The sequence below is a fragment of the Lepidothrix coronata genome, unplaced genomic scaffold (assembly GCF_001604755.1).
Source record: "Lepidothrix coronata isolate B3197 unplaced genomic scaffold, Lepidothrix_coronata-1.0 Scaffold1, whole genome shotgun sequence".
Classification (NCBI taxonomy): Eukaryota; Metazoa; Chordata; class Aves; order Passeriformes; family Pipridae; genus Lepidothrix; species Lepidothrix coronata.
In genome coordinates this window covers 9,219,773-9,243,660 of record NW_016690181.1, presented here as the reverse complement: position 1 = coordinate 9,243,660, position 23,888 = coordinate 9,219,773, and the positions used below count along the sequence as shown (strand labels likewise).

The window sequence follows — 23,888 nt, the reverse complement described above, 5'->3', positions numbered from 1 at the left end:
AATTTCCACTGAACATCTTTAACAACCTTGCACAAGCAGCACGAGATTACTCTACCCAGTCACATGTTTCAATCACAAATATTTTTTACCCAATTTAATGAGATTCTGTAAGGCAGAAACAGTCTGTTCTTACCCGATAGTGAGCAAGCTGCAGGGCAAGTTGCACAAAGGCATCAGGGCTGGTTTTTGCTTTCTTTATTAGTCCTTTTCCAAAAGTTTCAAAGAAAAATGAACAGAAGTCCACATCGTCTGCCAGAGCTACGGCAGTGCTCAGAGACCTCTCAATCACTTCTTGACACTTAAATAAAGAAACAAATAATTACACACACCTATATGCATACACTCATGCATTCAATTGCAAGTATTTTTAATTGATAAATAAGAAATGCTGCCTTTATGCATGTCAGGAACATCACTACCTAAATAATTTCCCTTTAGAGAAAGAAGAGAAGCTATTTTTCCACGAAGTTAAAATTCAAAAAGCTAATAAAAATGTTTTAAGCCACTGTACGTCCAAAAATAACACTTTAAAAATCACCAGCATTAAAACTGTTTAGATCACCAGAACATAAAAGAATGACCCACAGATACAGAATGGCAATAGCTGTATGACTTCCAAGCTGCCATACATGCCTAATTAAATACATCATCAACCATTATTTTTTTATTCAAAATTAAAATCAAAACAGGCAGTGGCAGTTTGTCCTGAACTCAGGGAAAAAAAACCCCAAACAAACCTTATTAGGCAGGTATACAGAATTTTGAACACAAAAAAAGACAGGTAGTTTCAGGGAACTATTAGATGAGTATTTGTTGTGACAACAGTAACGAAATCTCAGCAACTTACACTTAATTTTAATACAGTTATTATTTAAAATAGATAGTCACTTTTTTGATATATTGCCAACCAAGAAAGCTTGATGTTAAAAAAACCCTGACTTTATAAGTAAACTGAGTAATGCCTACACATCCTACAGAACTCATAGGAATTTATAGCTGATTTATAGGGTTACCAGTAATTACATAAATAATATGACTGCTTAGGAAAAGAGAAGCTTCTTCCTCAAACCACTTCTTCTGTACTTACTTCTTCTGGTATTTCCCACTGTAGTTTGGTGGGAATAGGAATATTTGGATTGGTATCTCCTTTGCAATGCCCATCTTCTGAATAGCCCAGTTCCAGATACTCAGTTGCCATCACATTCTGCAAAGAATGATACTTCTTCAGAATTGCAACACAATATGTATTGCTGTGGAATTAGGATTTCCTTGTGAAATCAATATAACCTATTTTCAGTATACAGTGAAATACAATATACAAGCCATTTCCAAATACAGAAAACAACTGCAAATGAAGTCCTCAATTTTACCTCTTATTTTAAGGCATTTTTATTTGTGTTCTGAGTGGGAAGAACACCAGATATGCACCAAACAATTCAATTACACTGATGCATTTTGTTAATTGCTACTGAGTTAATCAAAATGTTTCAATTAAAAACCCTCTAGAAGTAAAAAAATGAAAGTCTCTTTCATTGAGACAGTCTAAACTGTCAAGTCACTCTCAAATCAGTTTGACCTTCTTTTTTCCCTCCTTAGAGAGTGCAAGGAAATTTTTTTTTTTGTTCTTACAGACATGAAAGTGCTTCTACAGTAAAACTAGGAAATTACTGGAGGGACCAGTTAGACCTGGGACCAATTTGCACAAATACATATGAAATCAGAACGAACTAATGTTTATGAAATAGTTTTGATTGAGTCATGCAACTGTTTATGGGTTTAAGCTTCAAAAATAAAATAAAAAAAAATCAAATAGGATTTCAAGTAATAAACTAAGCTCATGATGAACAGACATGACAAAGTGCATTTATTCCACTCATTGCTAATAAATACAAGAGATAATGTAAACAGCATATCAATCTGCAGCTGATCAAGTAACAGGTTAGAGGAAAAGTTAAATTCTGTATAATTTCTTTAAATTTTGAAAGTAAGAGTGAGATTTCTATAGCACAAGGAAGCTTAAGGGCTTCAGGAGCACGTATATACATAAATTACAATGCCATATCAAAGAGACGACAATCTATGGATTTAAAATATTATAAACATGTTAGATTGGAAGCTGTATCACTTTTCTATGAAGACATCTATGCTCACTAAAATGCTGCCCTTCAAAGGACAACATCCTTTTAAGCAAGGGTTGGAGATATTTTTAAAATTCTACAGTTGCTACAGACATAGGCCCCTGATCACTCATCAGCAACATGAATGCAAGGGATTGAAAGTAATTGCTGATCTTCAGCACTGTTGCACAGACCATATCACATTATCTTCCACATTAGGTTTTGGTACTAAACACCTACCTCCCACAGGTGTCCAACAATAGGAGCATCTGCCCAGGAGTGCTCTGCATTCAGACCCATTTTGCCATTCTTGAATATTATGAGAGTGAATGTTTTGTCAAACCACCTACAAAAGAAATCAGTATTTCCTTACGGTTTTGTACATTTCCAAAGCATTTTTATATTGTAACTTCATCTCTCTCCAAAATTCACATTAAAATGCATTAGTTCTCAACCTTTTTTTTTTTAAATAACATTTTATTTAAATAAAAAGACCTAAATTTGAACCTCATGAAGTTCAACAAGGCCAAATATGAGGCCCTGCACCTGGGTCAGGGCAATGCCCAGTATCAACAGGCTGAGGGATGAATGGATTGAGCAGCCCTGACAAGCAGGTCTTGGGGATATCAGTTGATGAAAAAGTCTACATGAGCTGGCAATGTGCACATGCAGCCCAGAAAGACAATCATGTCCGGGTGTGCTTAAGAATCACTTAGAAGGAAGTGATTCTCCTCCTCTACTCCACTCTGGTGAGACCCCACCTGGAGCACTGCCTCCAGCTCTGGGGTCCCCAGCAAATACAGACACAGACCTGTTAGAGTGGGTCAGAAGAATGTCATAAGAATGGTAAGAGCAGTGGAATACTTTCCCCATGAAAAAAGGCTGAGAGTTGGGGTTGTTCAGTCTGAAGAAGAGAAGGCTCTAGGAATACCTTGCAGCCTTTCAATATCTTTTATTTAGGGCTTAAAAGAAAAGCTAAGAAAGACTTTTTACAAGGGCTCATAGCGGCAGGACACATGGCAACAGACATAAACTGAAAGAGGGTAAATTTCAATGCATCATAACAGAGAAATATTTTTTACAATGGGGTGGTGAGACACTGGAATGGGTTGTCCAGAGAAGTTGTGGATTTCTTGTCATTAGAAGTGTTCAGCATCAGGCTGGACTGGACTTTGAGCAATCTGATGCAGTGAAAGATGTCCCTTCCCATTTCAAGAGGAGTCGGAACCAGTTATTTTTGAAAATCCATTCCAACCCAAACAATTCTGTGAACTCTATGAAATTTATCAACTTTTAAGTCGCTGATTCGCATGTGTTGGCCAAATTCTAAAAAAGAGAAGGCATTTTCCACAGAAGCAATACTGCACCTGTCGTAACATCTGCCATGTATTAATGATTTTGCATATGCATCCAGTGACCTCTCTGGATCTTCTTTCTTGTACCCATGCTCGAGGTCATCCAATGTCACAAAGAATGCTGCTTTCTCAACAGCATCTAAGGACTGTTTGTTCTTTCCACGGCTAAAATAAGCCTGACGAGCTTTAGCCCATGGTACTCTGTAAAAAAAACCACATTGGTTTATAGCCAGATTACATAAACGTGTGAATGTTTCATCACCCTGAAGATCACTGTGAGATTCCTCCTAGTTTTACAGAATTTGACACAATTACTTTCAATGCATTTAAGCTATATGAGCAGTGAAAAGTTCTGAAAATACTCATACAGTGTAATCCTAGGAACCAATTCAATTTATCACACACGTGCAAAGCTTAATCCTCAGAAATTCAACATTTCTACACACAATGAAAGCAATTAACAGATATTAATGCCCATTGTTACAACACCTAAAAAGTCTGGACTCTTATAAAAAAGTCAATAAATAAGTCCAACAAATCTGAAGCAAAAGAAGTCCTGATCAATGTAATTTCTATATGGTTGCACCATGTTTACTTCTAAATTTATGTGATTTTTCCAATGAAAAAAAAAAAAAACCTGTTTGTTTTAAAGCAGAAAGTGAACAAAAGGAAGTACTCCTAGTACATAAGTATATTAAAATCCACAGCTCTTTCTCGCTTGTCCAGAAACAATTTGACAGAGTTTGCCACAATTTAGTTGCATTCAGTGATCTTGTACCTAGAACCGAGTACATACTGCTTTATTGTGTAGGTGCAAGTCATGAACATGGAGTAACAGTTACTGAATTCTCATTCTCAATCATAATTTTTAAAATATTCTTTAAAATGCCAATGAACCTCAGCGTAGACATAAAGCTATTGAACTCAAATAGTTCAATATGTGTAGCACTGTAAAGCTTTCAAAAACCACTCTTTTGACTGCCACAATTAAACCAACTTCTCCAGATAAGTAATCCATATTACTTATTGTCACTGCAAAATTCCTTTACCTCCACATAGTTACAAATGACTGAAGCACTGTTACACATCAGCAGTATACAAAGTAAGTGACCAATGTACAAGGAACTGACTGCAGACTATTCTAAAATTCCAAAGCCAGTACTCAGTTAGCATGTTATGTAACTATTTCTAAACACTAAATTTGTCTAAAAAATAACCACCATACCTATCTCCTGCAGTAAGAGCTGCAAGTTTCGCTTCGCCAGCCTGAGGCTCTGAATCATCATCAAGAATTCTCTGCATCTGCTGTTCAATTTCTCGGGGTTTCAAGAGTCTGCCATCATGGTACAGCCACACTTTGAAGTAACGGCCCTTGTGATACACAACAATGTGTTTGCTGTCTTTCACATGCTGGAGAGTATCTAGAATTGCAATCACTTATGTGAAAACAAAGCTGAGATCTCAAAACAGTAATGCACTATATAACATCAAATGCCTGCTGCATGCACTACTAGTTATTTCAGCATCCCATGTTATTTCATCACAAATATTCCTGCACGAAACAGTCAAATACCCAGATCTGACAACCATTTGCACACATAGCACCACCAGTTTCCACGCTGGAGGTTAGTATTAAGGAACAAGACCTGCATTTTTCTATCTGAAAATTGAGCACTAGTAGTGTAGTCTGATAAAGCAGTCAGCAAAAGAACATGCTAGATGAATCTGAGGACAGGTACTTTTAAATCATCTCCATTGAAGTGCTAGACAACTCATGGTACAATCTGTGAAGAGCCTTAAGAGACCCAAAATTTAGTACCATAAGGTTTTGTTCACATTTATCCTGGTAGAGGCAGAGTGAACACTCCATATATGGTCAAAATGTTTAATGTTATGGATGTCAGTGAAGCAGAAAAACCGAACCACAATTTTTTCTCATTTTATTATTTATATGGTTTAACTGGGATAAGCCAAAATTTAGTCATGAAGGCATTGTATCAAATCACAGGTGAAGGTTTCCAAAGCAGACAGAAAAAGCCTGTAACTGATGAAAACTGTTAACTGAATTCCTTCACTACCCCAAAGAACTGTTATATTCCTATGAATCTGAAAAGACCCATTATTGAGATGGTGAAGAAAGATGTCAAAAATAAAGGCTGAGCCTAAAAATCATGATTCTGAGAGATCTGAGAAACAAGAGTTCATTACTTCAGCTGTTCTCAGTTAACTATCAGGTTTTGGTAGGTATGCTCAATCTACTTATCAGAAGCAGCACTGTGCTAATTGTGCCTCTGGCTATCCATGTTGCATTTCTGCCAACTAGAGGTCTGGTAGAAGTATCACTCCAAGTGTCAACTGCATTAATACAATGGGCTGTGAATTGAGAAGATCCCCCTGATGGGGGGGCTGGGAAAGCAGCAAAGCAATCAGCTAATGAGGTAAATTTTTCAGTAATCCCAACCTGAGTCAGGACACTGCAAGTACTTGTACCTTTTGTGTCCATACTAAAAAAGACAACCTCACGAGTGTAAAAAGCAAAACTGAGATCACCAGTCATCTACATCAACAACTGACTTCACAACAGTTGTTAAGCCCTGGCACTTACCTTTAGACACCTTTACTTATATAGGCCTAAATACAGATTCATGCACCTGGAATACACATTTGTTGCAAAACAAAAAAATCCTTTTGTTTTGCTAGTCCAAGAAACCATTTAGGTACATTTGAAGATGTACATAACATGCTGCATGGAATTCCTACTAAAAAATGGGAATGGAAAGACATAAAGGCTCTTTCCTTCTTAGAAGAAGTAGTTCATCCCATAGTATGTTTTGCTAAAAAACATGAAGATGAAACAACTGCTCAAGTGACAGAAAAAGATTTTACCATCAATTAATATGAAGTCATGCTATGGAATTTTTTCCTTTTTTTTCTTTAGGAACTGTAATATACATAGAAAAATTGAAATCAGGGGGCAAGAAATCAAGATACTCATGAGAATGTGAGAAAAATGTCCTTGTAACTCACATATTCATACAGAATGACAAAGTTGTTTGTCCTTTAGAAAAACAGAAACAAAGAAAATGGAAAAAAGTGAAACAGAAAATGTGAAGTGCTTAGGAGAAAAATAAGCTAATTTTTATGATACAGACTGTAGGTTAATTTGAAAGACTTGAATCAGGAGAAACTGAGGAGAACCATTAAGACATACAGAATGTATTTTAATCAGGTGTTAGTTAGAACGAGCCACTTCTACACTTTTATGCAAAACTCATTTTAAATTAAAGGAACACCAAATCCAAAGCTAAATGCAAACCATTTATACCTTTTATTTTATTGAGGATAGGGAAAGGGCAAGGGGTGCACTTTCAGTACTTGAAGTACTCTAAATAACAATAGCTTATACACTACAGATGTCCAATAGAGATTTAAAACCTTGCTCGTCCATTTAAGCTACTAATTTGTGACAGGGAGTAATCACATCAGGGATGTGTTTGTCTTCACTTTGCAGATAAAGAAAGCTGAGGCACAGCTGGAAAAAAATTCCTCAATAAACTAGCAAAGGGCAGCAGCAGAACTGAGAGCAAAGTATTATCCAACACATGCACACCTACTGCTTTATCCACTACCCAATGCCACTTTTCCCCTTTATCCAACTTCTTACAGTACAGCAAATGTGGGACAAAGAATGGGCACATCCCTGTGTCTCTTTAGAAACTCTGTTTTGAATTCTGTACTTGAGTGGGAGCAACATGCTCAAAGGCAGTTTGAAACATAAGAGCGAGTAACATACGAAAAACATCTAAGCACTCTATAGCACTTCATTACTTCCTGATTCTTGGAAAACAGTATTTGATGTATACTTGTGTCAGTCAGATCCTTATGTGGAAAAATGGGATTCTGGCAGAAAAGATCCCAAACCCTGAACTCCATTACAGTATTTATTTTCCTCGGCTGGGCTTGCTTACCTGATTCCTCTCCTGGGATACGGGAAGTATTAAACATCCTTTCCCACTGAGCTGAACAAAGTGGAACAGTAGATCCCATCAGAAGAATCTGTGACACAAATGTACATTAAAATGTAATTTTGCATATACAATTAGAAAATTAAAAAAGCAAAGAAAATAACAAGGATCTGACTAAAGACAGGCTGCAGAATAATAAGATTTATAATACATCAACTCAGTTTTGTTTTTTTTCTCCCTGTTCATCCTTTTTCCTTGAACTACACGTGGAAGATTCCAAGAACATTCCAGTAGTACTATTTCTTTTCCTTCCTACCAAAAGTTCACTCTTCAGGAGGGATGACTGAAGCTAGCTAGCATCTGAAATCCAAAAAACCTCTCAGTGGCTGGTCTGGATGCAAAACTTACACATGCAGCATTCATTACCCCTTAATTTCTTATTTTAAAACTATTTATAGCTGTGTAGGAACAAAAGTTCACATTTCTCAGATTTGTAGTTACATACAACTAATCACATCCTTGCCATGACCTTGAACAAAACTACTTAATTGTTTCCACAACACTTGTTCACTACAATACACAGCCACTGGACATAATAGAAACTCAGGATGGGATTTACCTTGCCTATCTTTGCTACCTAGAAATTAATGCAACACAGGATTTTATCACCATCTATGCTTAAGCTCCCACTGGCCCACTCTTGGCATCAAGAGGCCTCCAGTCCTTTGTCCCAAAACCTCATGTGCTCACACCACATGGTACCACAGACTTTTCATCCTTCAGTGGCTCAAAAGTACCATTACAGGCTTAACACATACCAATAATATCAGTTATACAGAATATTTGACATAGGTAAATACAAGCCTCTATTTGTCTTTTGCGTAATGACGATGCTAACTTCAAATACTGCAATTACTTGGCATAACAGAATCCTGTATTTTTGATAGTTGCTATTTTGTGCCTGCGTGTAATTGAAGAGATAACAAAGATGACATGGGACCACAAAAATTAGTTACATCTTACATATAGTTCTAACAATAAGAATTCCTCTCCTCTCCCATTCTGAACGGTGATCAACCTGTCATTGGAAAGAGACTGGAAAGAGATCAAAAGCCATTTAAACTGATATACGTACTGGCTTGAGTTCTTGTCTGTCCAGTTTTTTCCGATAGAGCAGGATGGCATGGATAACATTACCAGCTCTAGCTGCCTGCAGAGTTGTGGGACGTAAAGAAAGGAAGTCCTGTGAAGTAGATAAGAATCATAAGTTAATTATTACCTGACTTTATTTGAAAAACACTACTGACAGTACTTTTCATCCACATTCTTAAAAGTTTATTCTGGAAAATATATATAAGGTTTCAAAAGATATGGAATGCACTAATGCAGCGAGTTGATGACTTGAAACTTGAATTTGTTCAGCAGTCATTGTCTTCATAAACAGCATCAGTATTAAAACATACATGACAGCTGTTAATCATTCCAGCAGAAAAGACAATGCTACGTAAAACTTGATCCAAGACCATGTTTTTTCACTTCCTTTACAGACATTTGCACGTATGAGCACACATCTCCTTTGAATTGTGTTACCCATGCAGTTTTACATGGAGCTTTTGAAAGAGTGCTTGCTGCAATAAGCACAAAAACATGTAAGTAATTACTGTATGAGTTTGCCAAAGTGGCAGATGTGCTAGGTTTGTTATTAAGACAGATGTACTTAAAGTACTTCAAGTACTCAAGGTACCTGAATGTACGTGAAGGCATTGGCTGCAGACTATATTAAAGAAAGGAAAATGAATGTTCCATACTAAATGGCAATGGATTTCTAAGCAGAAGGATATCACAAAGTAAGACACCTAGCAGAAATGTTAGTGCCTGACACATAAGGTGTTTATAAGTATTTACCTACCATTGCAAAGTAGTTACTATTAACCATAATTGGTCCACGTCCTCTAAGGTAGATATATTCTTCCCACCAATCACTAACCTGAAGGAGGAAGGAAAACAAAAGCAGTAAAATCTCATAATTTCCACAGTTTGTTTTTAGGTTAATGGCTCCACAAGACAACATTCCGTACAGAAGCAGGAAGGAAACTTCTAATTTGCCTCCCTACTTAAAAAAAGACAATCCCCCCCCCTAATTTCTGTCAAACTTCAGGGAAAACAGCAAAAAGAGCAGTGAGAGAATTAAGTTAAATTCAGCTGTAGCTCTCTGATAAGGTTCCAAAGAAGTCACGATCTCAAGACAATATTTTAAAATGTATCAGATCTCCTGAATGCTTTGCAGCCTTTGCCAGGACAGCTTAGGCTACTGGGTACAGATATATGCTTCATAATATATCACAAAGGAATTATGTTACAGTTCTCACTAAGATGCTGGGGTTTGGGTCTTCTTTTTGGTAAGAAAAAAAAGAAAAAAGAAAGAACAGAGCAACAACAATATTATTACAATTCTTCATTTTTCTTCTATATGATTCAGCTGCTCTATATCACAAAATTGGCCTAAATGACTCTTCTAAACTATCTGGGTAGCCAGACCCATTGCTGAGTTATCAAGCTCAACAAGTAAATAAAAAGACCCCAAAAGCCATCCTAACAGCAAAAGCTAAATCACCTGCTCCAGAATAACAAACACAAAATAAGGATTCGCTTTTTCAAGTTCCATTCACCACACTGTTTACCAAATCACACAAATTATTTATGTGCAAAATCAGGTGGTCTCACACATACTTTACAAAAATATTAGGCAGTTTCAATTCCCTTCTTTTGCATTTAAGAAATAATGAAGTTTAAGCCAAAAAGGGCAACAGGGAACAAATAATGTCATTTGAACAATTGAGCTTTCTATTTATACACTCACATAATTGGTGGCCCACCAGGATTTTAGCTTCAAATACCACTGAAGCCTTGGTCCCAAATTAAATGCAAAGTCTTTGGCCAGACCCTCCATTCTTCTGAACTTTTCATCATCCATTAGTGGCCGAACTGATTCCAGATACTAGAATACAGGAAAAGAATCAGCATCAGTACAGTAACAAATAAGTAGCTTCTCACCATTCCTACTAAAGCATTTTAACAGCAAATAAACACTATCATGGTTGCAGTCTCAACCCATGAGGCTGCAAATACTACAGTTCTAAAATAAGAGTGTATGCTCTTCTAAATGTCTGCTGCAAACTTCAAAAAATAAGATACTTTTCCAGACATTTTTCAGCAAACCACAAGTGGAAGAGGTTACTTTTCTAAAGATATATTTTCCACTCAAGAGGGGAAGATATACAGGTAGATTTTTTTTCATCTCTAAAAATGAAATCTTCAGTTTCTGTGACATACTGTCATACTTACACACTTTGCTGTAAGGCTGTGTGTCATAACACACACATTTACCTGTTCAACCTGTGGAAGACAATAAAAGTGGTATGCTCCAAAACCCTGGAAATCACACTTTGTGGCACAGTCTTACAACAACTGACTTCATGCCATCCAATATGAATTACACTGGCTCCAAACTGTCACCAGTTTCAGTGGTTTGTCACAGCCTTTATTTTAATTTCTATGCAGAAGTTTGAATCCATCACACAATATTAATACTGCCATGCAATACTTCTATAAGACATGGCAACCCCCCCCATCTAAATATGGATTCAGTGTTACTGAATAAAATAAATCAGTGAATGTACACACCCTATTGACTGTGTCTTTAACAGCTGGAACTGGCAATCGTGGTAAAGACGTCTGGAAACTGTATAACATGGGTTTACGTCCTGAGAACAGTTTTACAAGGGCCTGAAGAAAAGCAAAAATAAACACCACAAATTATTAGGTGCAGCAAAAGAAAAATTACAGAGTAAAAGTGTAATGTAACTCAGTTCTTTTCAGTGGTAAATTATATTGTACTAAATTTAGGAGACTAGCATATTTATCACTGTTTCACAAATAAAAAAGGCATTGACGGAAACTAACTCCCTAAAGGTTAAACAATATGTCAGTGGAAGACAAAGATGGTTATAGTAATTTCTGACTTTCCAGTCAATTTTCTTGTCATTAGACAATAATGCTGTTTTATGTATGGCACATCTTGATCTCAGTAGAAAATAAAGACAGTTACTTAGCACTTCTTTTCTTCATATATTCCCCTCTGTAAAGATTAAAAAAACAAGTCTACCGGTTGATCTTTTACTATACTACATAGTAGATACTACAAAAATACCTGTACTGCACTTCAAAACAGGAATCAAGACTGTCACTCAGCCAAGGTTTCTAGGTAACTATAGCCACCTTCAAAACCACTAATTATGCTTTGGTATCATGGTTTAATGTTTTCCAAAGTTATAGCTCAACATCAACAATAGGATTGATATCACAGGGAATTAATTCAAGCATAAGTATATCTCTGCTAGTCTGCTACATGATTTGAACATATAAAATTGTGCAAGCATGCCAGCGTTATACTCAGTGCTTGTGTTACAACCCAAAACAAAAAAGCCAGAGATGACTTAGCTTCAGATGTTACAGCACCTCCTGTGTTCCACAGGAGACCGAAAACAGAAGCAGCATTTCTGTCTACAACTACTTTTCAGCTGCAGCACACAGTAGGCTGAAAGTCTAAACCATGCAAGTTCTAGGTTACACATGAAAGGATTTTGACAGTGTCACCCTATTTCAGCATGAAAGTGAGGTTAAGCATTATTCCAGCAATCCAGTGGAACCTTTAAATCTTGGTCCAATATATTATGTCATATATTGTATATGAGCCAACAGACTAAAGACAGAAGAAAACAGAGGACGTAATTTCACTGCTAAATTCCGAAAACTTCTCCCTTCTGTCTCCTGTTCAACTGACAAAACTATTAGTTAAAATGTAGAGTGTTTCCTCCCTCTCAATTTCCTTGATCAGCACTTCTAGAGGAGGTTATTTCAAGCAGCACAAAACTCTTAAGAATTGCAGAGTATCACCAGCAAGAAAGACCTCCTTGCAAATGGATCTGTATGAGAGAGCCATCAGATGTACACAGATGCACCACAGTGATCGGCCCAATAAAATCTGTTTGTGCTTCATGACAAGATAAATTTGAAACCAGGTGGGAAAGAAAAAGCTCAGCTTTCCATATGAAAATCTAATTCCATACTTGGAGACAATTTTATTCCAGAACTCCTAAGCCAGAAAAGGCTAAAGTTACCTTCAGACAGAGAATACCTGCTCAACTGACAAAATTCAGCAAACAGATTTCATGGTATTTACCTCTTAAGCAAACTTGTAGCAGAAAATTTATAAAGTTTGAGACCATTAAAGTGATCTGACAGACACACACACTTCATTACATCTGATTTCATACACAGACACAGTAAATAATGTCATTCTAGCATATGTTGCATCTGTTCACAGATGATTACTATTTTTTAACTAATTAAAATAATTTATTTAATTTTTTTAAAACCGCAACTAATAATTCCATTTTCCCCTTACCACTGGTACAGGAAATTTGACTTTAGAAGATGAAATATGTTCATTAGAAGTGTCACTAGATTTCCAACCAGTCTGAAAAATCATGTTGTACTGTGACTGAAATCAGAGCTCAGGTTTTTGACTGGCATAACTATTTGAACAGAAAACCATATTATAAAAAATATTATAAAAATATGGAAAGCTAAGGTAGTTGGAGCTGTTTAACTAGCAAGATCAGTCTTCTCTTTTGTTTGGTCTAGTTAAAGAGAGAATAAGATCTTAAAATAAGTTTTCATAGTAAGTATAGATGAGACTGCTGAGCATACACCTTTAGCATTCTGTATTCTTAAAACATATATAATACACAACAAAATACATATGCAACATATATGATAGGAGAAATTTATAAATATGATATGCAACAAAGCATGGTAAGTAGCATTACAGTTCATACTCTTTTAAGTTCAATAAGGCAATATTAAGAGCTTTAAAAATATCTCGTAGGACATGCTGAAAACCAAGGCAGCTAGAGCTTCAAGCAATTGACAGAAAACCTTACCGTTCAGAGCCTCTGGACTGTACAAATTCAAGTCACGAGGCTGATACCGCTTCCAGGAGAAACCATCAATTAGAAATTTCATTTGTAACAGACAACCATTAAATTCTGTTTTAGTGTACCATTCTGGATACCTGTCCTTGAACATATTTCATAGTAAATCACGACACGTGCCTAGGTTAACGCACACCAGTTAATTTTTGAGGCTGCAGAGACTAGTTTTATCATAGTATGGTACTTCAGTTATTTCTACAATGATACTGCCAAAAGTGAGTTGAAACAACTTAGACCAAGCAGCAAAACCCCACTTCATCTCTTGCAGCACCTGTATCTACATTTCCTATCATATCCTTAAAGAATCCTTTTCCAAAGCACCACAATAATCCACAGGAGATACAGCACTCTCATCTTACCCCTATATGAAAACTGCATAACAAGCCACCTCCACCTTATGCTTCTTCTCTAACTTGTTTTGGAGGCATACCAGTAAATCAATTGAAAGAACACTCAGTATTATTTTCTTCAAGCATAAGAATAATTTTATAATGGATGACCAGAAATCCTAACATTTCAACAAAGAATTGGGGTAGCACTTTCTGTGAAGACAAGATTCTTTGGTGCTGCAGGCCAAATTCTTGCACACAGAGAAAAAGTAGGTATTTCAGTCACACGGTCCCAAGGCATTGGGAAATTTAGAAGTATTCTTGAAGTGTTTACTCTTCCTTCTATAAGGTCAGAAAAAATAGTTTAATTACAGCACCAGAAGGGTGACAGTAACTAGTAGAAATAGCTGCCTAACAGCCTCCTGTCCCATGACACAGAAAACAGAAGTAGAGAAAAAAATACAAGATTTTCTTTTAGGGCTTTGAATACCAATAAGGCAGAAGTTAAGATGAAACAGGAAGACAGCATATCCTTACCATCCAACACTTGGTGCCTGTAGTAAGCTTGCCATGTTCAGAGAACATCCAACCATGATAGGAAAGCAGCATTTTCAGAGAGTAGCGCATTGTGACAATAAGGGCAACCCAAAGCCCAGTGCCAAAAAGCACTCCACTCACGATGTTCTGTGTTTGGTTTGACATGTAGCCACTATTTAAAACAAAAGCCAGCACATGCCAGTTAATGTCTGTTTAAGTTCCAAAGAGAAGCTGATATGGCAAACCTAAGTTTAATGGTACTACAGGCAGGCATTGCACAAGCTTTATGCCTGCTTACCCCTTTTTTCATAAGCTTCTTTCCAAACACCTTTTCATGCATCAAGATCAAAGGCCACAAAAGTTGCCAAATGTGCTTCCCAAATACTCAGAAAACAATGCAGTAATACTGGTATAACAACCTACCTATTTCATACCCTCATACATCTGTTTATTTGGCTTACCCTCTCACAACCATAGATCCCAAAACTGATACATTTTAAACAGGAATAGCTTTAACAGTATCTGCAAATAAAACCGATTTCTCTTTAGAGGAAAAGTAACTTTTCTGTCTACTTACGTTGTATCAAGTGTTTTGTTGATTTTAGCTATAATTCCTAAGGAAGGATCAATTTTGGCATACATTGTTGACATCACACCCACAACTACAATAAGCCAGCTAGATGGGCTAGCAGGATAAACGCCGGTGATAATTCCATTCTGGAAAGAAAAGTCTTCACATAATTTTTTCATACCAAAGTGGTTGACTTCATATTACCATGAAAAGACATTTAAGTCATTTAGTTTTAAACAAGTAGTTAAGCTTATCCAACGTTTTCTTACATACGCTGATCTCAGGAGTAGGGAATGGATTTAGTTAAGTTTGACTACTACAGAAAATTGTCACATTAATATCAAGAATTAAAGGAACTTTTAAGTTCTCTTACCAAACAAGACACTGAGAATTAGAATCAAGATTTTTTTTTTTTTTATAATTTAAATGGTCCTCCTCATAGCTAGTTTTATATGAAAATTGTAATTTTCATATAAAAGACTGTTGTTAATATGCTTATGTTTTTGAAAGAGATGTTGAAGATAGCCTGTAGCTTATGTAGATTGATAAGTATTTGTTTTGTTAGTAGCATTTATAATCTCATGAACAAAACAGTAAGTTCACAAGGATTTATATCAAATACCTCATTGGAAACAATACTACATAGCATAAGTTGTACAAGACAGACGCTCAGGCAACTTTTTGAAAACAGCAAACCTTTTCCTTAATTTGCAAATTTGATTTTATATATTCTTTGCCAAAATAAAGAGTGTAGTCTTGTACCTCTAAGAGATATGACATAAAAAAAATCACAATTAGTTGTATTTTTGACTTAAGCTAAAAGAATATATAATTACGTGATGCGTTATGAAGAGAATGAAGTCAATTAAAGCTATTATTAATTCCTACATGTTTCATCTTGTTTTTGATGTATTCTGTGGAAGCATGTACTCTTTCAGTCTTTACAGCATTACTCAGTGCTATTTTCTTCAGTATCCCTTGTATTAACTAAAACCTACACAAGTCTTTCCCAATGAGGAACTTCATTTGCCATAAAGAAAAAAAAAAAGTTTTGCCTAACAAAACTCCAATAAATCTATAAAGCATTAAATAACCCTCAGGTTTAGTGGATTTGAGTAATTTGGCATACCTTGAATCTGATGAACTTTTTCTTCCATGAATAGACACCAGATAGGTAAATTTGTTTGAGTGCCTCATGGCTCATTCGCAGGTCAATCCCATCTGGAGTTACTGTAAATTGAAAAGCTACTGCCTGATGAGCTTCCGCCATTTTCACAGGGAGTTCTGTCAAAAAACAAAGTTAAAAAATAAATACTTCCTTCTCATTCAACAAAACTAGAAGCTAGCCCATTTCTAGAAAGATATATTCTACACCGTAGTTTTGGGGAAGATTTCCAAGTAGGAAAAATTTACATACCGTACTTGCCTCTTCCTTACAGACTGTGCTTGCACTTCGGTCTGACCGTCCGGTTTGTTAATTAAGGTACCTCTTCTATCCACCACAGCTGAAAATGGAAGCAAAACACTCCTGTAACTCCAGCATTTTGGCAGCACCGCAGCAAGCTGAATATCGAGCATATACACAATACAAAAAAAAAATAAATATCAGAGCAGAGCAGAAAAAGCCATAATATTTGGAAAAAGCATATCACGGCTACAGAGCATCTCCCTCTTAATGATAAAAGCGATTCAGCAAATGGGTTTTTTTCATCCTTTTGAAACAAAAGATATCTAAAGTTTTCGCCTCAGCTAGCAAATCAGAGCTGCTTCTGGCCATATCTTTCACTGAATTTTTTTTCATATCTTAATTTCAAGCTGATTACTCACACCAATAAGACACTATATAGTCCCTATGGCTCTGAGCTCTGACTGGCACATAACTGCAAAAATCAAAATTACGCAGAGTAGAGGAAATTCTGATAGACTATCATCCTCTATTGAATGGTATGTGAGGACTAACCAGTGCAGTTTAGCTGGACACTTCAAAAGCAGTTTATTATGACTGCGGTGCTGCTCCTCTAGTCTGTAAATTTTCTACTATGTCAAAGTCCTCTGAAACACAAAGAACGGGTGCAAAAGTGTATGAGTAGACAAGTAGGGAACATAAATACTTGGAATGCAGCAGTAACAGTAGGCTTAGGAAAAAAATGCATAATAAATAAAAGAGAAGGAGTACTAGGCAAATATGAACAAATTAAGTGCTGCTACACATCATCTAGTAAGGTTGCTGACCAACAGGCAGGGACTGCAATATTTAAAGTGCCTATCTGCAATGATCCACCTCTGCAATACAACTACTGCTACAGTGGCTGATGGTAATTCACAGATCTCCCAAATCCATCAGCCACTGCTCAAGTTTTAGAAGCCGTGTTCTGAGGGAATCAGGCTCCTCTGTTTCCAGAGGGGTAGCTAAAGCTCATAGTATCCTACAGATAGTATGTAATTTGATCTATGCGCATACAGCATCTGATTAGGAAACAAAGAACTCAAATCAGCTTTGAAGACCTGTTTAGAAAGCTTTAAAACAAGCCCTGTATGCCCTAGTAACAACTGCAATTTGTAGTACTTAATGACTCAGTCACTAACAACTACTTATATGGGCCCTGCTGCATGAGGAAGTCAAAGTCAGCTGTCCATTCATTCATTTAAATTGTTCAGCACCAGCTGATGGTGAGACCAAGACTGCAACAGAGCAATAAAACAGAGACAGGCAGCAGTAATACATGGTATAACCTGGGCTCAACAGGGGTTGCGAAAGGGGAAAGTATTCAAAGTTAAGAATTTACCATATGCTTAGCAGTACTATTAAGACTAGGATCAAAAAAACCCCAACAAACACAAACAAAAGACCCCAACCATATCCACATACAGAGAATCAGGCACCTGGATTTGTCTCAAGAAGGGCCAACAGGTTCTGCAGTTCACTCATGGATGGAATTTTGTATTTTAGAATGCCAGTGTCTTAAGTACCAGATCTACTAGTTTTCTTACCCTTCACCTCCCCTCTGACTTTTCGGCTTGGAAATTTGTAATTAATCTCCTCTCTGTTTCTGAAAGGAAAGAATTTCAGGAACTCTCATTTTTAGGCACATGCTTTTTTACTGTTGAAGACATAAAAATACTATAAATAGCATTAATTGTGAAAAATTAACCTGACATTTTAATGAATTAAAATTTAGCATGCTCATAAAATTAAACATGCTTCAGTAAGGAAAATATTCCTCATTCCCAAATGAAAAAATATTAATCCAGCAAGAATTAATCCCAAATCCAGTAAACAAATACAGTCCAGTTCTAGGACTGTACTGCTTGACCTTAGGATGTGAAACAATAAAACGGCCTGTTTCTTTTCATATTCTTTTTCTTTACTTAAGAAAACCATAAGCCTTTAAGAGCGCCCTGAATTACGATGGCTGAATACCAAAGGCTTCCTGAAGTCCCTTTCTCTGAACACTTGTTTTCCTCCTTCAAGGGGAGTTTAATCATAAGCCGCTGTACACTTCCCCTCTGCTGCATTCCTCCACTGCCACGTGCTTGCAAGGAAAGTAGGTAAAAGGGCACAGGCCGGAGGCGCATGCCTTAGACTTTTAAACTTGACTTGCCACTGTTCCTAAGGCAGCACCCACATCAATCAGCTAAAACACACTGAAACAATGGCTTCTTCTAACTTCAGGCATTTTAATCTGCAACATATTTCTGTATGGCATACGCTAATTGACCTCGTTCCCAGCAGAGAGCCGTAAACAACAGCTTTTGACTTTCTTAGCAGTTTGGCCAAGTCTTACTCAAAGAGGAAAAAAAAAAATCCAGCACAATTATTTCTAAAAGCAATCTGAAATGGTTATTTTCATTCCTTTCAGTGTACTCCAGTAATATTAATATATCTTCAAAACCCACACACTTGTCCCTTAAAATTTGGTTTATTGATCGTTTGGGTTTTTTTTCCTGTTTATTTAAAGAAGAAAGCTGCCTGTTCCTTGCTCTTATCTGGTTTTACTTCAATTCAAACATGCTGTAACATCTGCAGATGTTTCTCCTCTTCCTTTTTCATACCTCTGCTTGAGCCAAACAAAACTTAGCACAATTTTTTTTCCATTGTTGTAAGCAAGTACTGCTATGTTAGATGTCACTTTTAAGTCAAGAAAACACAAAGCACACTAGAAAGCTTAAGTCGTGATGGTCTGAAAAACTATGCTGCTACACCTCCTATGCATAAAGCATCCTCAGGCTGCTGTTTTTGCAGTTTCAGGACATTTATACTACAAAGCCTGACGTTTAACTGACAGACCTTATGACTTCAGGACATTATGACACTGAACTGTCTGTGTTAGGGCTTACGTGTTCCTACAGTCACAGAAGGAGATAAGAGCCTCAACTCTGGGAAATCTGAAGCTAAGAAAGGCCCCATGTGCAGGATGCTTCCATTTAAGTCAGGCATGCAAGAAGTTACTCCTGGTTGGTAATGTCTCTCTGAATCACACAATACAGAACACAATGTCTAAAAGACAGTGAAAGAATTACCATGCGTGTCTTAAAAAACACCAAGCCACGATACAGCAGTTCAATGTATTATGCTACACTGCACAAAACTAGGTATTAATTTCTGAAGTGGTTACTTTTGGAAATGCTACTGAGTATGAATCTTCTTGTGTTTCTGTAGATTTCATAAGCTTTATATGGATAAAATAATAGGGCTAAAAAAGAGTTAAGTCACCACCTATACTTCATAAAAAGCAACTCCTCTGCTTTAAGGGGATGTCACCTCTTATCACAGAATTCATCCTAAACACTTGCTTCCCATACATTGCTTGCCTCATGCAATCCACTTTTCCCCCCCATTTCCTCTTCCTCTGGAACAGAGAGAACCCTGCTGTTTCCCCATGTCAGAAGTTCAAACATCCAATGGAAAGACACATATTATTTAAATGTAGTTTTCACATCTATAGCTCCTTTTCCTGGAAAGGAAGTAAGTTAACAGGGAGGAAAAGTGGAGAGAAGTCTTACTCACGTGATCCAGAATAGCTAAAACCTTGATGACAGACTTAATTCTATGACTCTCACTTGCAAGTTACCTCGGCAATTTAGTTTGACCCTGTCCTCACAGATTTTTAACATCTATTTATAGATTAGCTTTTATATGCAGGGCATACAACTGTCAGTGACCAAACCAAGTTCACAAAACAATTGTCTCCAATTATTCTACTCTGACAACCAAGGACTGACAGTTTTCTTCAAAAAGCAATGGCTGCTGCGTACAGTTTCTCTGAGTACTCTGCTACATACCACCACACACAGGTTTCATACTGTCAGAGCTCTCAAACAGACATCTTTGGCACCCAAAACACTGTGTTCATAGATGGTGGGTAGACTTGCAGCAGTACATGTATGATGGCAGCTCTGAATTCAGAATTACCTGTATAATGGCAATTCTGAATTCCCAATTACCTGGAAGTCCTCATAACTTCATGGAGGTGCAAGGTACCACCAATAAAGCAATGAGAAGCATCTTATCACATGGACTCTGCCTTCTGACTCCTGCCAAGTTCCTACGAGGCAAGCTTAGAAGTAAACAGCCAAACCACAACAGAAGCCTGCCCCTGAAGAATTTTTCGTTCATTCATAAAATTAAAGTTAAAATTTTAGCTTAGCACTCAGGTTTCAAAAAGAAATAGAGACTGTTGAGAAATATGATACTAAATCATTTAAAGTTAAATTGCTTAAGGAAGCTTTCAAGATGGGAAGTGGAGAGAAATATCAGATGAAAGTACATTAAACCCAATTTTAATTAGCAAACATACTTAAAAACTGTATTAAAATTCCCATTTAAAGCTAGACACCTTAAACTAAGAAGGTCTTGGAAAACCTCCTTAGTTTAGCAAGTACCCCAAACTCTTGGTCTGACCCCAAAACAGTTTATTTCAAAGAGAAAAGCGGGGCAGGGAGGGAATCTATTTCTATTAACATGCAAAGCAGTAAGAGTTACTGTTTGAATGCTAAAAGCAGCCACAGAGAACTGGAAAATAATTCTGGAGTTCTCACAAGTTCTCGTAAAACACTTCAACTCTGAAACCTGTTTAAAAATTGAAAACGTTGAAGTTTTATCCAGTATTTTACTGCCCACAGATAAGATCTCCCTTCAGAAGGTGAGCTTGCTACAGCTTTTGGTAGAAAACAGACACTCAAAAAGTTTATTTTGTATGTTTATTTGACAAAATAATTTGACACTTTAGGATAGATCACTGAATTCCAAGAGTCTGAGGACAGACTTAGTGAAATCAGAGCCAGTACTAAAACATTAAGACATCTGCGCTGTGTTTGTGCTGAGACAGTGACCAAATATTTTCTCTCAGCTGTGTAAGCTATCATTATGGAAATCTGTATTTTCTACTCTCCTAAAAAAACCCAAAAATACAAAGGCATTTTGTTCTATACAAATCAGTAAATAACTGTTTATGCTCAAATCTGTTGATTTCATATCAGATACTAAATAAAAAGAGAATTCCAAATACTGACATGTCTATCCAATCTCCTCATGCATTACTCTGAGTTTCTTTTCAGATTTCAATTATTGATGGTCATATCAGTCCAATCCTCCAGTACCACCAATACAAAATAATTCAGACTACCCTATGGTAGCTGACTTTGCCTATGTAATGTGCTAGCAATGAAATGATATGCAGTGAAGCACAACAACGACAGTGCCAACATCCTCAAGTAACTTGCTAGCATGTTAGTTTACTTCCACACTTTGCCACCAGCTACAGTTAAATGGCAACACTGACCTACACAGTCATCCCAGAAGTGGATGCAAATCTGTGGATAATCAAGGTTGCTTATTTTTGCTTTTGTTGAAAAACACTCATGCAAACAAGGTTCTCCAAACCAAAAGTGCATCAAATACTTACATCACGCAGCAGGGTCTCTTATTACACAAACGTAAAGGGTTAGAGTCTTCCAAAATATTTTGTAAATGGAGCTGTCTTTGTAACCTTCAACAAGTGTGTCTTCACCTGTCTGAATTCTGCAGAGGTTCTGAAGTCTCTCAATCTGACAGCCTTTTAGATGTTTGATGCAAAAGCAGCAGCTGTCAAATATATTGAAAAGTTTGAAGATGGCAAAAAAAAAAAAAAAAAGAAGAGACTGCAAATGGATTTACCAGTCCCTGTACTGAAACTGGGAGCAATGGCTGATAAAACAAAGGTTTTCACTGCCACCCACATGGACCTTGACAGGCTGGAGAAACAGGCAGGCTGAAACCTTGTTAAGTTCAACAAGAAGTGCAAAGTCCTGCACCTGGGGAGGAGTAACCCACACATTAGTACATGCTGGAGGCTGACTGGTTGGAAAGCAAAGCTGCAGCAAGCTGCACATGAGCCAGAAAGGTGCCCTTGAACCAAAAGCAGGTAATAGAATCCCGGAAGGCATTAGGAGCACTGTTGCCACCAGGTGACTTTTCCCTTCTAGTCAGTGCTGGTGACACCCCATCTTGAGAACTGTGTCCAGTTCTGGGCTTCCCAATGAGAGAAATGAAACTACTGGAGAGAGTTCAGTGAAGAGCCACTAAGAGGATTAAGGGCTTGAACCATCAATCCTGCTTTTTTATCCAGTTCTAACATAGCAGAGATGCTTTATGAAATTTAACATAGGAGTTTTTGTAAGAGACTTGCTTTAAAAAATAAACTCAGAGCACTAAGGCCTGAACAAGAAATCCTGTGCTTCAGTTACTTTAAATGAACATCATACTTTGAAATTCACATTGGTAGTAGCAGTCAAATATTCAAATATTCAATAGCTAGTCTGAAGGCAGGAGGTAGATTTTTGGAGCTGACCTTAAGTGCCACATATATTGCAGTGATATGGTGGGAAACTGTACAAACTCCTAATAAAAAATAAGGTTGAAATTTAATGTTACATGTATATCCCTATCTAGACAAAACATTGACTGTTCCAATCAAATTAAAAATGTCTGTATTATCAGTAATAAAACTGACATGACTTCAGTAAACTGTTTTCATGGAGTTTGCTACAAATGCAATAATTTCAGGCACTAAAGTATGTGCTATACAGCAGCATCCAGCGCTGACTCAGTAACTCAAGGTGCCATCCGCTCATATGTCAGACAGTGGAGGGGAGCCAGTCACTCACACAAATGCCACAATTCTGCTCTAATGCAAGAGGCTTGATTAAGTAAGACAGCTAACCAGAGAATGCCAAAAGGATGCCAAAAATGCTTTTGGTGCTCCTGGTGCTCCTTTGATGCATAGCTGAACAAAATTAAAACTAAAGTTAAAGAAAAAGCATTCAGTTTAATGGAAAACTAAACAAACATCAAATTTGTCTGGAGTTTTATGACCTCCAAAGGAAATTTAGGTTTGGATCTACAAAATCTTCAGTAAACAGTATAAAATATGCAGCTCAAACATTTAAACATATGACTAAAAAGACTGTCTAGTCTCTCTCATTTCTATTTCTTGGATATTTTATTAGCTAATGCCACCTTTATGTATACTGCACTCCTGCAAAAAGGTATCAAGATACCAAAGCCTCAGAAAGAGCAGAGTTTATTCATAGCTCATGTGACATTCCACGAGGTGCTGCCTTTTGAACTTACTAGAAATATTAACAAGACACAGTTATTGACTTGAGAACTTCTATTTCTAAATAGCTTCCTTACCTAATAACCTTCAATAATATCTAATCAGGCTTCAGCATATAAGACAACAAGGATACTTGCTGCTCTCAATTCTTACCAATAACTCAGCTATCTTACAATGACTAATCATATTTTACAGACACAAAATCATTATGAGAAATCTAGGAGTGAAGCCAAATAATTTCCATGCAAAAATTAGTCATGTGAATTAAATTCACTCAACAGGGCTTCTCAGGTGAACCTAATGACTACGGCATAGAAATAAAACAGAAACCAAAGAATCACCTCCTTTAAAAGTTGAATTA

The 23,888-nt window shown here is 36.8% G+C and overlaps 1 protein-coding gene across 9 annotated transcripts in view; it reads right to left on the bottom strand.

The window, feature by feature from the left end:
* CPT1A (carnitine palmitoyltransferase 1A) overlaps positions 1 to 23,888 on the bottom strand; it is a 35,358-nt gene that overhangs the window by 6,956 nt on the left and 4,514 nt on the right. For 2 of the 9 annotated variants that reach the window (XM_017810513.1, XM_017810491.1), the window contains 14 exons: positions 16,348 to 16,435; positions 16,060 to 16,214; positions 14,937 to 15,076; positions 14,360 to 14,531; positions 11,122 to 11,223; positions 10,298 to 10,435; positions 9,347 to 9,424; positions 8,573 to 8,680; positions 7,441 to 7,528; positions 4,698 to 4,893; positions 3,485 to 3,673; positions 2,358 to 2,463; positions 1,088 to 1,204; positions 134 to 298 (listed from right to left, as the gene is read on the bottom strand). In XM_017810513.1, coding sequence (XP_017666002.1) covers positions 134 to 298; positions 1,088 to 1,204; positions 2,358 to 2,463; positions 3,485 to 3,673; positions 4,698 to 4,893; positions 7,441 to 7,528; positions 8,573 to 8,680; positions 9,347 to 9,424; positions 10,298 to 10,435; positions 11,122 to 11,223; positions 14,360 to 14,531; positions 14,937 to 15,076; positions 16,060 to 16,200 — 1,740 coding nt within the window. In that variant the 5' untranslated portion in view covers positions 16,201 to 16,214; positions 16,348 to 16,435. Of the gene's footprint in view, positions 1 to 133; positions 299 to 1,087; positions 1,205 to 2,357; positions 2,464 to 3,484; positions 3,674 to 4,697; positions 4,894 to 7,440; positions 7,529 to 8,572; positions 8,681 to 9,346; positions 9,425 to 10,297; positions 10,436 to 11,121; positions 11,224 to 14,359; positions 14,532 to 14,936; positions 15,077 to 16,059; positions 16,215 to 16,347; positions 16,494 to 16,890; positions 16,983 to 21,835; positions 22,171 to 23,888 lie in introns of those variants that run through there. The other 7 variants (XM_017810550.1, XM_017810499.1, XM_017810534.1 and 4 more) reach the window with 6 other exon arrangements.